Source organism: Penicillium psychrosexuale, assembly GCF_028828465.1.
Source record: "Penicillium psychrosexuale strain IBT 29551 chromosome Unknown utg000002l, whole genome shotgun sequence".
Lineage (NCBI taxonomy): Eukaryota > Fungi > Ascomycota > Eurotiomycetes > Eurotiales > Aspergillaceae > Penicillium > Penicillium psychrosexuale.
This window is the reverse complement of record NW_026643187.1, coordinates 1,031,840-1,048,682: the sequence shown is the minus strand read 5'-3', so window position 1 is coordinate 1,048,682 and position 16,843 is coordinate 1,031,840. Positions and strand designations below refer to the sequence as shown.

General features: G+C 48.3%; 4 protein-coding genes across 4 annotated transcripts; 1 reads left to right on the top strand and 3 right to left on the bottom strand.

Moving 5' to 3' along the window:
* Window positions 1–822: 822 nt before the first annotated feature.
* On the bottom strand, window positions 823–1,923 carry N7518_001537 (uncharacterized protein; the record flags this gene model as incomplete). Its single annotated transcript, XM_057182465.1, has 1 exon — window positions 823–1,923. The coding sequence occupies one exon, from the start codon at window positions 1,921–1,923 to the stop codon at window positions 823–825; it is 1,101 nt and encodes a 366-aa protein (XP_057043915.1).
* A 2,073-nt stretch (window positions 1,924–3,996) lies between these two features.
* N7518_001536 (uncharacterized protein) lies at window positions 3,997–5,020 on the top strand (the record flags this gene model as incomplete). Its single annotated transcript, XM_057182464.1, has 2 exons — window positions 3,997–4,478; window positions 4,528–5,020. 2 exons carry the CDS (start codon window positions 3,997–3,999, stop codon window positions 5,018–5,020), a joined length of 975 nt encoding a protein of 324 aa, XP_057043914.1.
* Window positions 5,021–6,137: 1,117 nt separating this feature from the next.
* N7518_001535 (uncharacterized protein) lies at window positions 6,138–7,670 on the bottom strand (the record flags this gene model as incomplete). Its single annotated transcript, XM_057182463.1, has 1 exon — window positions 6,138–7,670. The coding sequence occupies one exon, from the start codon at window positions 7,668–7,670 to the stop codon at window positions 6,138–6,140; it is 1,533 nt and encodes a 510-aa protein (XP_057043913.1).
* A 1,373-nt stretch (window positions 7,671–9,043) lies between these two features.
* N7518_001534 (type I polyketide synthase) lies at window positions 9,044–16,538 on the bottom strand (the record flags this gene model as incomplete). Its single annotated transcript, XM_057182462.1, has 8 exons — window positions 9,044–9,195; window positions 9,257–9,926; window positions 9,989–14,325; window positions 14,403–15,324; window positions 15,388–15,750; window positions 15,808–16,076; window positions 16,133–16,277; window positions 16,329–16,538. 8 exons carry the CDS (start codon window positions 16,536–16,538, stop codon window positions 9,044–9,046), a joined length of 7,068 nt encoding a protein of 2,355 aa, XP_057043912.1.
* Window positions 16,539–16,843: the final 305 nt, after the last annotated feature.

The window sequence follows — 16,843 nt, the reverse complement described above, 5'->3', positions numbered from 1 at the left end:
TCTATCTAGTTTATATATAAGGACATCTTTCTTGCCTTCAATAACCACACCATCCCTACTACCCTACGTCCTTTCGTTAGGATGGAGCTGTCGAAATCCAGGCTTGGCTTCTAAACGCGCCATCAGATGACTACGGGCAAACATTTCTACTCCGATTCTTTCAAATCTCCTTTTCTCTCCTCGCGATTTTCCGGAGTTCATCCTTCCAGTCCTTCCCCCGGATTAGCTCAGATAAAGCAAACATCAGACCACCCTCTGGAGCGCATACTAGAACCCCTTGGGTTCTACATACATCAAATCTTGTATGACACCTTTACTAACCCTTAGGTGCTAGCTATGCCGTGGAGGTTCACACTTTGTATTTTCACATATTTCTTTCTGTCGAATTTCGTACAGCGTAATTTACCACTAGACCATAACAAAAACCAAGGTTCTTGTTTAAGGCCTAGAGGGGCCATATCCCATTCTTGACACTTGCTATTACCTTCTTTTGTCGATAATACTGTCGTTATTACCACTGGAACATGATGTCTGCTTTAGGGCGGTACTGAAAATGCAGGCAGGGGGAGATGCGAGCAACAATCCCCTTCATTTGTACCTTCAAACCTTGAAAGGTTGGGTACTCCGTTCAGCAAGCTAGAAGTACTTTACTATGTCCAACACTGAGATATTATTCCTTACATGTGAAGCAAAAGGATGAAAATGCATATGAACCATCTAACAATGTGTCAATCTTACATTCCTCGTGGGATCGTATTGTGTGTCAGAATTTTAGGAACAAAATCTAGATCCCTTGTGCATACTGAGGTTGGGATGAGTAGCTCACTCCAGGACACGCTGTTTCCTCCAAGTCAAGAAGACGACATAGAACTTCTCCGTATCTGTGTCAGATGGGGGATGGTTATTTGTGCCCGAGTCGGACTGAGGATCATATGGCACCAAAGCCGGAGCCGCAGGAACCGGCTCCTGTTCGTGGGCAGATTCCGACTCAGCCTCAGCATCGACCGGTCGTACAGGTCTCTGTCTTTTCAGCTCCGCCTCTTTCGCCCCAGCCCAAGTATATGCGCTCTTTGACTTGGGGTCAGCCACCAGATATAAGCCCTTGTCAGCCTCCATAGGAAATTTCCACTCGAGAGCTTGTTGTATGATGTCATCTAGCTGGCCCCTCTTCCGCATGATGGTCTCGAACTCGATCACCAATTCCTCAAGGCAGGGGATAGAGCTGAATTGGTTCCCCCATGATCGAGCGGCGTCGTGCGGGGAAACAGCCTTGCCCATATCGGTGGCGTGGGTTCTCCCGGGCCGGAACGGATCGATGCCCAGGGGGTCATTGTTCTCCCAGTACCACCAGTCCGTGTGGCGAAAGGTGATGGTCATCTTCTTCGGGGCAATCCTGCACTCCCCTCGCAAACTGCGCCCGTCGTCGCCTATCTTCAACCCCTCCCATATCTGAGACCAATGGTTGTCCTCTAGGAAATACTGTTGGGTGAATAGGTGCAAATGCTGCACCTGAGCGCGCTGTTTTGGGGTCATCTTGCGAAAGTAATTCAGCGGTGACGAGGCATCATTGACATGCGGCGGAGACCGATAAAACCAGAAAGTATGCTCATTTACAGCCGGTGGGAGGAGGGACGCCTCAGCGTAGATTTGCTGACATGTCTGGAGGAGGGCAGTTTGGATGCGCTTGGGCTGCTTATAACCGGGTCGGTAGTAGAAAGCATTTTGCTTGTAGAGGGAGTGAGAACTGTCGTCTGTGAGAACATCCTCGGACTCAAGGGCGAACGTATAAACGCGATTGCGGATCTCGGCGGGGAAAACGGTAAATAGCGGGGATGTCAATGGGGCTGCAGGTAGAGATGGGACAAGGTCCTGGATGGTCTCCAATCTCTCTGCACGGCGTTTTCTTAGTCGACTTGAATGCATGTTATTTGTAGAATCATGGGCATTTGAAAGGGCACACCTACCAATTTATATACACCCACTGGGCGGGTTTTGCCTCCCACCTGGTGTACCCCGCTAATGCCAGGAAAAGCACTTCATTCGCTGCCAAAAATCCCGTACGCAATGATCTTGTTTTGATTGGGAAAAGCCCTGGCTAGCCTCATGGGTGCCTAAAAACAAACCCTACAGGCAACATCTGATATGGCGCACTGGCGGTTAGAGACTGCCGTACCTGCGATATGGGTGGAATGAACCACATTCAATCATATAAATATGCAATGATGGACATATGCAGTACACTGTACGACCACATGATATGATTCAACATTGTAGCTTCAAAAACCGACAATTCACTTTTATGTGTGATTTGTCATCCAATGATCACATGATGATAATGGATAAAATACTCGACCATGTGACCTCGCCCTGACCTCGCCGCCTCGTTCAACCCAACGATTACCTGAGTACATAGCGGCTAGGACCCAATACGACGCCAGTCTCGAATCCCAAACCGAACCAGACTCGAATTCGTGCGACAGAGCGACGGAAGTTAGCTAACTAGTGTTCCCCTAGCTTACGTTAAACTCAAGCGCGAAATAACTATAAAAAAATGATCGGGGATTGATGGAGGGTGACAGGTAACAACATTGCAACGACCGAAGCGGCGCTGGTGCATTACTGCCATCTTCACCACTGCATCACCACCTATTCGTCCAAAATTGTCAGCTCCTTCTGAACAAAATTGCGGGAACCGAGCCAGAGGGAAAGAAGAAATAGGAGAAAGAAAACGACCACAAGGACGACAGCAGAGAATCAGGACAAGCGCGTGGGCGAACAAATGCGAAGAGGGGAAATGCCTTCAAAAAGGAGATGATCTAGGGGTCTTAGATTACAAAATGTGAAGACGAGTGGAGTGATGTCTTTCCCCCCAGCTATCTCGGATACTACCTATGATGAAGTCTAACTTGACGTACGAGTGGGAATAAATAAGATACCATACGCTCCTCTCAATCGACATATGTAATGAATTCTTATAGCCCTTGAGTTTCGATAAGACCCTGATCTTTTCCTGCGCTTAGATCATGATCTTCTTCTATCTTCCGTGAGTGAGTGGGGTTAGAGCGAATCGTGGAATCACTTGATAATATGAACCTTTCTTAGCCGTCGGGAATAGCGCAATTCGGGCTATTATGATTACAAGGTAGAAACTTGTCCGTCGCACGAAACTCGTCAGCGGTTTCGTCGAACTACATGTTCGTGATACAAACGGCATGCTAGTACAGCAGCACCGAGAAGTATATCCAAACCGATTTACTAACAGCGTTCAGTATTCCTAATCCCTACCGGACTCAATATCAGTAGCATGTCAACATGAGCCCTCTGCCTGAGGTGCGGTAGCGCTCCTTGCGAATGTTCATCTCAAGCCATTGCAATTTCTCTTCCAGGTTATGGGTCGTTTCATCTTTCGATTGGCTTTTCTTTGAGCTTCCTGGGGATCTCTTTGATCTAGCATTGGTCCTCTTTCTGTCCGATCCTAATTCATCACTTTGTGTATTCATGTTGTTCTTCAAAACGAGCACGAGCTCTTCCACGATGACGAGTCGAGGCCGCCGCCCGTTTTCGTTTCTTTCGTCTCAGTATCGGTCTGGTCTCGATGTTTGGCATTTCCATAATGTTTAGGCAATTTGAAATCATCAAAATCGGGCTGGTTATCAGACTGGTCCCAAACATGCCTCCGACAATATTCTTATTGTCACGATTGAGGGCTGTCTCGTTGCTATTGGAAATCAGGACTAAAAGAGGTAGCCTGTGAACTAAAGGAGAAAGAGCAAGATGAAGATCCCGGCCTATGGAATGACGGTTTCCCGCTTGCAAGGATCTTTGATTCTTTGTTAGGTAAAAACACCGATCCCAACCCTTTGTGGGTTAATTCCCCTCCTATTTTGCGGTAGTACTTCTGTTTTACCACGCACTGGTGACATTCACCCACACCCAAGCACATATAAAATCAACACCCCGACTCTCCTACACTCCTAGACTCCACCCTCCACCCTCATGGCACCAAATTTTTTTACCAAATTTTTCAAACGCAGGAAAAAAGAGCCCAAGTTCAAATTGAGAGATTGTTCCCCAAACGCAATAGGAATCTCAGATTCCACCTGTGAGATCAATGGCGATATATTCAATCGATGGAAACTGCCGATCCAGCCAGAAAAAGGCCTATGTAAGCTTGGCGCTCGAAAGTGCAGCTCTCAACAGCAGTGTTCCTTCTTTCGTCTACCGGCTGAGATAAGGAGGTTGGTATACATTGAGCTTATGGGTGGTCGGCGAGTGCACATCCGATATTTCTGGATGGAGCCGTTGCCATCTTGGCTGCGGTCGAAACGAGGAGGACCTCGCTGGCACTGGTGGCATCGTGTCTGTATGGAATGTGATGACTTCATCAACGACCCTTGTGATGACCCTTGTTCACATTGGCACCCTGAGTCGCAAAGGCCGACAATTGGCGGGGAGTGGTTGAGATGCTGCCAAATCGGGTAAGTCACTATGCTCATAATATCAGGACAATGGCTTATCATCGTGCAGATACGAAGAAGCTTTAGATGTTCTCTATGGGACAAATACCTTTGTGATGGACAATGCTATGGATACTCCTTTTCTTATATCAAGGCTTTTGGCACCGCGATGTGCCTCTTTTATGACGTCTATGGAAATCTCGTTTGCTGTTAATATATGCAAAGCTGGGCCAGACGAGGATGATTGGATGACAACGTATGCCGCGTTCTTCGGATTGTTCGAGCAGAGTTTCCGTGGTGTACATCGGCTACGCCTACAACTTAAAATGCCACCGAGCGAAATTGGCGAGATCTTCTTTGACGACGAGAGGCTGAGGACGTTCCTTAAGCCGTTTGACAGACTATCAAAGGGTCGAGAGTGGACAAGACTGCAGCTTTGCGTTCCGGATTACTATTTCCAAAGAATCAAACAAATAAAGCCTGGTCAAGATAGGTGGGAGCTTACAGATACTATGTGGTGTGACCAATCATTGTATCCTGTATGCCTTGCGTTTGGTTTGTAGGGAAGGAATAAGAGATATGATAGGAGAGCTACCTACTTTTAGGGGTTGAAGAGGTGAACTGACTTGATTTGTTGTGCCTAAAGCTTAAGGCAGATTACTGGGTAGAAAGTGCGAAGGCTTAGACCCTTCATCGGCAAAAGGACCTATGCTACTTGAATTTATACTATGATCCATTCTATCGATACCGGAACAGTCCGTCCCAACGACGGGATTCCATTCAACGAATTGATCTTCGGTCAAAAAGCCTTCTGCAGACACAATGCTGTCGCATGTATCGGTCTGTTATTTGTTAGCAGAAGGCTCACGCCATGGTTGTGGGCGTACCTCACCTGAAATATATAGTCCTGACAAGCAGTGGCAATGCCGCTTTGGACAGGGTTAGGAGCTAGGAGTGAAGTCTGTATCCGTTGCCACTGGGATAGTGTACGCGAAGGGGCATAGTTAGCGGCCAAAGGTTCAATGCCTGCTTTTCTAGGTTTTATGCCTGAATTATTGGCCGCTTTTGACACCGCTCTATACCATGTACTGCAAACAGATCATACAAATCATCAGCTGGGCGTTAATAACCGACTCCGACCGTATAAAACGGGTGTATATGGAAATTTGTGCAAAAGCTTCAACGCCGAGAAGTTGTATACGGAAATTTGCACGGTAGGAATAGCTTCAACGCCGAGAAATGAGTACATAAGGAAATTTGTATGGTGGGAATAGCTTTATTGTTTGAACTGACCTTGTCATGGTAATTCAGGTATTTTGATTTCTACCAGCCTAAAATAAGGCAGAGCCCAGGTGTCGGATGAAAAAACACGGCATGTTACCACTAGGCTAAAAAGGTGCACACCTTACTTAGTAAGGATAACTAGTGTATTTCTCGTTCTGACACCAGGCATATTCAGGAACCGACCCTGCAAAATCAGGCGCTCCCTGTGCACATGTAACTATGTGATGACATGGCATCACATGAGATTCCTTAGGTATTTTTATTGCTAGACTTGACTCGTATAAACAAATAGATGAAAGGCTCATAGCTCGAAAAATACCGATATGTAGGTCATAAACGTATATCATAACTGGGTTAGAATAAAATCAAAAGGCAACATATATTGTGTTTCGTGAATCATGAATCGAAAATTGGCCCGTAGGCTGGAATCCCTTGTGATTCAAACTCGTAAACGATATCTTGAGTCATTTTGGGGTTGCTGATAACAAAAACTGCCTCCGCTTTGAATTCCTTCACTTGCTGTCGCACGACAGGAAGCATATCAACACGGCCATCACGACTGGTATCGAAGATAATCGGGTCAGGGCCCATCTTATGGACGAGATCAATGACATCCTGGCCATAAGTCTTGACCGGGTTACGTGTCTGCCAAATGACCTTGATCAAGGGCCGGTTTTCGTCGCCTAGGAACCCAAGGCAGGGTCCTATCCCGGACCCCGTGGTGACTATGATAATGCGGTCGAAGACACGCAGACCGTATCCGACACCACGCATCAGCGCCCCGCGCTTCCAGAGATGAGTTGGCGGTTTACGAATGGTATCCGCCGTCCAATCACCTGCTTTTGACACCACGATCGACCAGCTTCTCTTATGCCTGTGGCCCCTAACAAATGGCTTTTCACCGGTTGGAATGGGGTCTGGAAAGCCGGCAAAACTGTGCCAGTCGCGTAGAGGATGCTTTGAGACCTGGACACCTTTTGCGAAGTTGATCGGGGTGAAATCAAAAGATATTCGTACAGCATGCGAAGACAGGGGCTCGGCCTTTACCGGAACCCTTCGTAATAGTAGCCATGGATGGGCCACGGCGACGACAGCCGCAATTAACAGCCAAAATGCAGGAAGAGTGACGAGGGTATAGCCAAGAGTTTGCTGCTCTGCATTGCCCACGTCATGAGCGAATAACATGACTAAGGCCACGAAAAGGGCCAGAATCAGCCATGAGGTGAATCGGTGGGTAAGCTCGAAGTAATCATGCATTCTCCTGCGGAAGGTTGGGTATGCCACGACTACCATCACGACAAGTAGGACAAGAATGATGTAGGCGACGGCAATCGGCGCGGCTGAGAAACTGGCATCCGTTGCTGTGCTGATGGGAGAATTTGTCCAATAGATCTGTGACACCATGGCAACAAATCCAATATACCACACCAGAGATGCAGTCCCACAGCCACTGTGAACACCACCGTAGTGAGCTGCCTTAGCGCATCTGCGGCGCAAAGATAGAGGTGCCGTTCGAGGAATCGAGCACACCACTCTATAGATGGCGTTGACCATCATCGGGTGTCGAGCGAGACCGCACGCCACCAAATTGACAGCTGTTGCATTCACAAGTGCCAGAAGCTTCCGATCAGAGATCATCACGTAGAGAAATACAGCGAGATTTGCGCAAAATACCACAGTGAAAAGCCGTCGATACACAGTAAACATGACATATCTGAAGTGCGCAAAGCGCTTTCGTCGGGGCTCTGTGGGCTGAGCCTCCAGGTCAACCACATTGGGAGAATCGGGGCCATTGGATGGAACCTCATTGGAAGAGTAGTTGCCAATAAACTTTTCAGGATCTGGGGTAATGGCCATGTCATGGTCTATGACAATAGCCTTGGCCGGGGGTACCGGCATGCATAGATCGTTCTTCTCAGCGTCCGTCATAGCTGAAGATGAAAAGATGAAAAGATGAAAGAGAGAGCAGGGGGGAGAGAGATTATAAGACGATAACAGAGTGTTTATTCCATTTATTCCCTTTTTTCATGTGCAAGACTAGAAGACGCCTTACAAATTTTAGTCCGATTTTCCTAGGAAAGTCACCCGCGCAATCCCACTTCATACAGTTCCGGCCTTGCAGAGTACATATTGGTGGACTTGCTTGGGTCCATGAAAGGCTCCACGGTGTGGAGATGCCCTATGTTGTATGGGCATATGGAGTACAAAGTACGGAGTAGCATATCGATAGTGGCTTGCCTTGCTTAGACTCGGTGGGAACGTGGACGGTCCAGCCCAAGCTCCACAAACTACCCCTCAATGTAGCTGCTTCGAAGCCTTTCCATTTAGGGTCATGTTGAATTTTGATTGAATTCGGAGTATCTCGGCCGATGTAACTGGACAGACGCCGACCTGCCGGCTTGGTAGATCCCGATACCGTCCGGACAACCATAGTGTATATACATAATCGAGGTGGATCTTTCGCTTGAGCTAGCATAGAACCTATATTTGAGATCTGCGAGACCACCGAAAGCAAAATCAACTCTTAAAGAATCGGAATGGACGGTGGAACTTGTAAAAGCTACACAGTTACTCACTCCGTAGGCAAGTGGGGTTATCGCCTTACTTCCCAAGTGACATGCACATATTATACCATCCATGCAGCAGCAAGGGAGACCACACAGCTCAACCGTTTATTAACAAGGTAACGTGTCCGCGGGTACTCCGTACTCCGTACGGAGTCCACGTTCCTTGTCATCGTTCAGGGCAGGGGTCTTCGCGAGATAGCACAGCAGAAATTTCCACGCCAGCCCGCTCCACGGGATCGAAAACTCGGTCTTTCTGTTGATCAACCAGATCGAAGTGTCGATCCAGTTCCCGATGTGTCAAGGCTATGGGCTTCAGTGGAGCCACCCGTGGACGAAGCTGTTTATCGTGCTTGGTCCCCCTCACTATATTGCAATGGCGACTCTCACCCCGGCCATTACATGCTGCATTGGTCCTGCAATCTGCACAGTGGAGCTATCCGCCATAAAATATGCGAGGTTGCTCTAAGGATGAAGATGAATGGATTGACATGTGAGTTTGATGACGGGACCCACCTGCGGCACGGGCTACAGGTCTTGGCAAATTGGAAAATTTCATATATTTCATATATTTCGTACGCAAAACACCGTATTGTAAGTAAAAAACACATATACCGAACTATTGAAACTACCCAAAAATGAGAATTGATAAACCAAGATTGAAACAGGAAACATGATGGGTGAAGAAAAGGTTGTTCTAAGCTAATCCATACCGAGTATGGATTATCAGATAGTCCTTCAGCTCGGCACCGAGACAAATGAACTAGTAGAAGCAATTTTCCTCGCTAACGCCTTGGTCGGTTGCGAGCCAAGAAACTCGAAGGAGGATAGTTCTGCCCCCAGTTCGCGAGAGACCCAGTTTTGAACGGCTGTAGCTTTCAGGGAATCAACTAGAAGCCAGTGTTAGTCAAGACAAAAATCACAGTGGGGAAAAATCATCAAAAGACATACCACCCAACGCGGACAATGGTAGATCTGAGTCGATAGCATCGGCAGTTGTAGCCATTGCATCTGCTAGATATTCACTCAGAGCGTTAAGGACAACCTCAGTTGCATTGTCAAGGGAGTCACACCCCTTGAGTAAGGCACTAGTCTGAATAGAGTCCTCAGTGTCATCGGCAGCAAGGCAAAGCCGGTGATCAAACTTTCGATCGAGAACCCAGGCTGTGGAGCCATTGCTGCGAGACAGATAATCGGTCATGCCAGCAATTATTTGAGATGGAAGAGAAAGCTTGCTGTTAATGATCACTCTGAGCAAGGTCTGGAGCTCATGGGTCATGATTTCTGTACCCTCAAGATGTTTGTATCGGCGGCGGCGTTGCTCTTGATCTTCGGCAATGTCGCTAAGTCCACTAGCATCTGGAACGAGGCCAATATTGATAGAATGACCTGGGAGACCGTGACTGCGTCGCCATTCCATGAGAGCGTCAATGAAACCATTGCCCGCAGAATAGTTAGCCTGTCCCATATTACCAATAACACTGGCCACGGAAGACAAGGCAATGAAGAAACCCAAGCCTTCGATTTCCGAAAATAGATGGTGCAAGTTCAGTGTCCCGCGGATCTTGGACTGTGTGGATTGGGTCCAATCATCAAAAGTCATGTTCTCGAACATTGCGTCCTGATAATAAACGAAGGAATTAGCTAGTGTCAATGAAAACGAACGAAATGAGGGTAAATCACCTTCAGAACTGTTGTACACTGAATCACGCCTGCAACGGTCCAGTTCTTACTCCGAATCTTGTATGACAGGTGGTCAATATCTGCCTGTTGGGCGATATCACAGCGCAGTACATCTATGCGGCACCCATGAGAGCGAAGGAGATCAAGGGCTAGCTGTTGACTAGGTTGTGCCCCGCCAGATCTTCCAAGGAAAACCAAATGGCGGGCCCCGGACTGCACCAAGGTATCGGCAAGCGCAAGGCCGAGATTTCCTAATCCACCTGCTAGTATATATGTGCCTTCCGCTGGCAAGCCAGTAAGATTTGGCAGTGGCAGAACAATGGGGACCCTTCCAGGAGCCCGAAGATCCACAATAGCTCGGGTATTGGCCACTTTGCAATGTTTCAAAGCTCCTTGGAGATCAGAAACGGGGAACATGGAATAGGACTCCACGCGGTCCAACATCCTATGCTGCTTCATGAAGTCAATCACATGCCGAACTGAAGCATGAAGATTGCCGGGTTTCTCCGAGAAAATTTTCTGCAGTCGCGGCGAAGAGAACGTGCAGCCACTGTCAATGAAGCTCTCTGGAAGAGCACTCATCTTCATCTCGCTAGATAGATTGATGTACTGTCCACCTGGGACAAGACACCTAGCAGCATTCCGACCCGCATAGCCGCCAAGGAAGCAAATGCTGGCGTCAACTCCACATCCGTTGGTTAGCCTAGACACACTTGTTTCTAGGCTACCGTGAACGCCGAGAATTCGATCCGCTAATACTGGGTAGCGAGAACGAAGGCTCTCGGTGGTATCTGCAGAATCAGTTGCCACGATGACTTGCATGTTCATGGCAAGGGCATAATCTATCATGGCCTGGAGAGTTTGACTGATTGAGCCGACCAAAAGCACCGAGGAACTTGAACTGAGGCGACCAACTTGGGTGAGAATCTGATAAGCGTTTATGTACGCTAGAGGAGTTGATATCGCATTTTTTGGGTCCATATTTGCAGGAATCCTGATAGTGTCACTTTCTAAGACCCGCATTGCTGTCATGAGTCCCGAGCTCGCCGATGTTAGGGCTAACACTTTATCGCCAACAGCTGAGTCGTGCACACCAGATCCGATATGAGTTACCTTTCCAACAATTTCGAACATTGGAAGAGCTGTCTCTGGTGTCTTCCCTTGATCCCCGTGTAAATCGAAGATTGTGGCCATTTCAACCTTGATTTCAATGTGGTCTGTGCGAAGTCCCTCTTCGAATAGTTGTTGTTCCTCCCAGCGTGCGTTGTCTGCATCTTGGAATTTCAACTCAAGGCGTCTCGGATCAAGTGTTAGGTCTGACAGTACGGGCCTGGGGCCATTCATCAGAGTGTGCATGGCCTCATCCACTGACGGAGTCTCAATGACCCGTGGAACTAGCAGCCGACCGTTTGCCAGACGATACTCCAAGTCTGGCCGGCGCGAGCTCTCCTGCGTCGTGAGCTGCATGACCTGGAGAATGCCACAAGCTAGTCCGAATTTGTCTTCCAAATCTTCCACATCGACCAATAGGTGTGGGATGGTGGTGTTCCACTGCTCATTGCGAAGTGTTCGCAAAAGGCCGCCTGTAGCACCAGATCCAATATTCTCAACAGCCCCTTGGCTCCAGGAAGGCGACACCCAAAGAACGTATTTAACTCGGATCAACTCTTGGAGACGTTCCAAATCATTTTCCGTCCAGCCGGATATCCAGGGACTTGCCAAGTCAAGCAAAGAAATCACAGTCTTCCCTGCTAGTGTACCCACCTGTTCCAATCTAACAGGCACCAGACGAACGTTATGGGTGGCAAATATATTCTCAAGGTGCTCGAAAACAGCTATTGTGTTAGAATTGTCTGCTGGACTCAAAATATAGATTTCAGAATCTGTAGTCCATGAGACTGGTGTTCTGCGCGCGATGATAAACTCGCGATCTTCGGTCGTGCTGTGAATTTCAAGGCCTTCGAATCGTTGCAATTTCTCTGCTGCCGAGTCTAGATTGGTTCCTGATACCCGTATTGCTGCCAAACCTCCGTGTTCAAGAATGGTGGGCAGACACGATAGGATAACTTGAATGATTTTGTCGTCCCACTTGGGCTCATCGATCACAACCAAATCATATTTATCCTGAGCGAGCGACGAAGATGGAAGTTCGCTTAGTGCAGCGAGGGATGCCAGGTGAGTTCCCGGGAGGCTGTTCTCTGTGAGAGTGACGCTCTCCACTTGATTTTCGGCGCCACATGAAGCGACGGTCATCCTTCCTAGGCACGGTCGCTTGCCGGCACTTGGAATCAGTTCTTGTAGATTTGCGATCCAAGAGGATGTGTCCGAAGTCGTAATGAGTGCTGTAGCATCCCCGTTGGTATAGCACAGTCTCTTGATCCAGTCTGTCAGCTGGAGACTGCTGGATTGCACGTCTTTCTTCTTGTTTCCGTCATTGATTTGGCTAGTGACAAGCGGTGACTCCAAGTGTTCATCCCAAACAATCGACGAATATCGGCTCTCCGAAGATGCTTCCTCTTGCTTTAGAGAATTTGGGTTGAAGGGAAGGCGACCGAGATGAACACCTTCAAACGTGATCCAGGGTTGTGACCAGGTGGGGTCCGACGCGATACAGTGGGATTGCGATTTTCCGTCTCGCCACTTGGTCTCTGTGTGAACGACAAACTGCTCCCCCGGTTGGGGTTGGAACGTATTGGATATGTAGATATTGTCCACTCCGATCGGAATATTTGCTTTATTGCTGGATAGTGCATCGGAGCAGGACAACAGGGCAGACTGGAAGAGGCAATCAAGAGTTGTGGGATGGATAAAACTGGATGACTCCTTTTCGAAAGGCATTGATTGTTTTGTGTCTGTGACGACCCCGGATAGCCAGAGACGAGACTCTGAATCGCAAAAAGAAACGCCAGTGATTGTTTGGAAGGCCGGTCCTACGGTGAGTCCTCCTGTGTTAGACAACCATTCACGTGCTTGTCTAACGTCAGCCATTTTGGCGACTGTTTGGGTATTCTTGATGCGTTCCAACGCTGCTTCCCAGTTTGAGTTATGCTCATCGTCGTCTCGGTTCTCGAATCGCGCAATGAATGCACCCTTCGCGTGTTGAATCCAGGCACCCCCCGAGGGAAGTGAGAAAATTCCGAACTGATACCAACCCGGCATCCCTGGATGAGGGGAGACCTGAAGAAGAGTTTCCAAGCCACGTTCCTCGTCTGGGATAACAACCCCTCGCATAAAATGAAGGTCTTGGAATTCTATTCCTTTGATGTTGGCTGGGCTATCAGCTAGTTGCCGCGCCGCCTCAGTAGCCATCACCAACATTCCCGCGGCTGGGAACACAATCGATCCGGCGACAACATGATCGGCCATCCATGGATTCTCCGAGAGTCGCAGGAAGTTTCTCCATCTTGGTTCCAAAGCGTTTTGAAAATCCACGGCAGCTCCCAGAATATCATGACGTGGATGCTGACGTTGTCTCAACTGCGCTGTCTCTAATGGCTCGTGCCAGAAGGACGTTTGGTGATTCCAAGGATAAGAAGGCAAATCTGCAATCATTTTTGGGCTTGTATCATCGACACTTCTGTTGACCGCAGCAAGGTCTACTGTATGTCCTGTGCTCCAAAGCGAGCCAGCAACTTCCAATGCTGTTCGCAAAGCATGCTGGTTCCGTGAAACCAATGAATAGTACGGCAATGATGCCATATTTGCGTTGACAGACTGCAGGATTTGAGTGACAGGTCCTTTTAAAACGGCGTGTGGACCGATTTCAATCAAAGCGGTCCATTTTATTGGAACCGGCCGTCGGCGAGACTTGATAGACTCGCTCAGGTTTGCGAGTTGTGACACTGCGGCAGTAAACTCAACTGAGCTGACCATGTTGCGTACCCAGTATGATCCACCAAGTTCGGCGGGATAGACACGCTCTTTTGTGACCGATGAAAGCATGGGAATTGAGCCATTGTATCGATCCTCAGGCTTGATACAATCGATAGCATTACCTACCACTTTAACTAGGTCCTCCATGTGAGGAGAATGATAAGCTGTATCAATGCGCAGCTTCCGGGCAAAGTGACCATCCTGTTGTAATCTTGCTTCAAGCTGATCAATGAATTCCACATCACCCGAGAGGGTTGTACTGGCAGGACTATTGACGCAGGCGACCACAACTGAACGTGCAGGCAGCTCCTCAAGGTACTTCTGTGCGTCAGCCGCAGAAATACCAGTAGCGAGCATACCACCTCGCCTGTCACTCTGGGCAATCTGCTGCGAAAAGAAACCGCGGAACCATGCGACTCGCATAGCGTCTTCACGAGAAAGATACCCAGCGGCATATCCAGCAGCTACGTGTTGCAAATAAGTCAGCTTTTATTCATCATTGGATGATTGTTTGAAGCGAGAATAACGGAGATTTTCATACCAATTTCACCGCTGGAGTGACCAACCACTGCGTTTGGAAAAACCGACCAACTGGCCAGAAGATCAACCAAAGCAATCTGCAACGCGCAGGTGATAGGCTGGCTGCGATCAGGTCGGTTTATCTGACTGTCTTTTGCCTCCGCCTTTATCTCCTCCACCATATCAAAGGGACATCCCAGGGACGAAAGAATTTCCTGTGATCGTGCTATACTTTCCCTGAAAGTGGGAATCCTCAAAAGCTCCCGGCCCATTCCAGCCCATTGGCCACCCTGACCCGTGAACACAAAAGCAAGTCTTGTTTGAGCTTTGCGACTAGCTCGGGGAAATTTGGGCAGTCCTTTATCCAAGATGCTCTGCAGCTGGTCTTGTGAGTTAGCAACTGCGAAGCTACGGAAGCCTAACTGCGATCGGCGTGTCAACATTGTATGGGCTAAATCTTTGAGTGAAGTCTCCCGCTCGGCTTTTTGTTGAAGGAATGTGCTCCAATTTTGACCGGTCCGTTCGATACCAGCTTGGTCAAATGTAGAAAACACCACCACATGAGGGGCCGGCTCCTTGTCTTTAGCATTGCCCCCGAGGGCTTCTTTGGCGCTTTCGAGAATCAAATGCGCATTTGATCCACCGAATCCAAATGAGTTGATACTAGCCCGCTGCGGAAGATGGTCTGGCCAGGGCATTGTTTTGTCGCTTAGGCGTAAACGCCAATCATCGAGCCGGATCTTGGGATTGCTGTTTTGGAACCCGGCGTTTGGCACCAATGTGCCCTTTTCTAAACACAGCACGACTTTGATTAAGCTAGCCACTCCTGCGGCTCCTTCGGTGTGACCGAAATTTGTCTTCACTGAGCCTACGTATATTGGCTCATCAGTCGGTGTTCGTGCCTGACCCAAAGTCATTCCGACAGCAGACAGCTCTATGGGATCCTATTCATAATTGAGTTAATCAAACGAGGACTTTTGATCCATCAATGGAGCTATTTTGCTTACCCCGACCGGAGTTCCAGTGCCATGGGCTTCAAAGTAGGAAGTGTCTCTCATTGAGATGCCATGACGTTCATAAACCGAACGAATCAAGTTGGCTTGGGACGCTGGGCTGGGCAGTGTAATCCCAGGAGTCCGGCCATCCTGATTAATTCCTGTGCCGCGGATGACGGCTCGAATATTATCTCCGTCGGCTAATGCGGCGCTGAGGGGCTTCAAAAGCACAGCACCGATGCCCTCACCCCGACCATATCCATTTGCAGACTCATCAAATGAATGACTTATGCCATCTGCACTCATCATGTGCATGTAGGAGAGTCTTTGTGTAAAATTAGGGTGCAAGATAAGACTGGCACCAGTCACCAAGGCCTGTCACAAGCATGTTTAGTCTGTGTGATCAATAGACATGCAGATTGCAGTGCTCACCATTCCACACTCTCTAGATCGCAAGGATTGAGCTGCTAGGTGGACCGCAGTCAAACTTGAAGAACACGCAGTGTCCATCATGATACTTGGGCCTTGAAGATCAAAGAACCATGACAACCGATTTGCCAGCATAGTCCTTCCATTACCAGTGGCCGAGTTGTGAGGCATATCATAGATATCTCTTGTTGACAATAGCTCATAGTCATTGGTCATTGAGCCGGAGTACACTGCCGTGTTACTGCCTGGAAGCGTGTCTATCGGTATTCCGCCTATTTTTCCCTATTAGCTGACTTCATTCCGGAAACGTGAAAATCACTCAACTTACTGTTTTCGAATGTTTCATATGCAACTTCGAGCAACAAACGTTGTGCTGGGTCCATGCCCGCCGCCTCTTTGGCAGTGATAGAGAAAAAAGGAGCGTCAAACCGTGATGGATCTTCCTGCAAGAAAAACCCACTATCATGATTGATCTACTCATCCTGTTAGAATAGTAAACTAACATCTAATTGAGGTATTCATACCGCTCCTTTGCGTTCATGGCTGGGGTGATGCCAGGCCGAAGCTTGATATCGGCTTGTGGGAACTGTCCCATGCCCAGTGCGTCCGTCGCATAGCATCTGCCAGAAGTTCTCAACGGAGGTCGCTCCTCCAGAGAAGCGACACCCCATTCCAATGACTGCAATTCCCTCCATATCTGTAGGTGCAGAAGTCGTTGCCGGTTGGCCAGGCATCTTCGGGCTATGGAATAATTGAGGACGAGCGTGGACAAGAATAAGAAGGGATGCTGTGGGTTATTATACTCAATGTTTTGGATTCTTCTGATTGCCATGAAACTGCCTCTGAGCCTAATACCATTAATGCGTAAATTCGCATATTCATGCATATTTTACTGGCTATCGGAGAACATGCAGTGGAGACTCATAGAAAAACGGACGATGCACCTCGTGCATTCAATCTACTCCGTACTCTGCACATCCGTTGGAGTTTGGCTTGGTAAGATTATGTTTCCTACGCTAGAAACAAGTCCGGAACATAG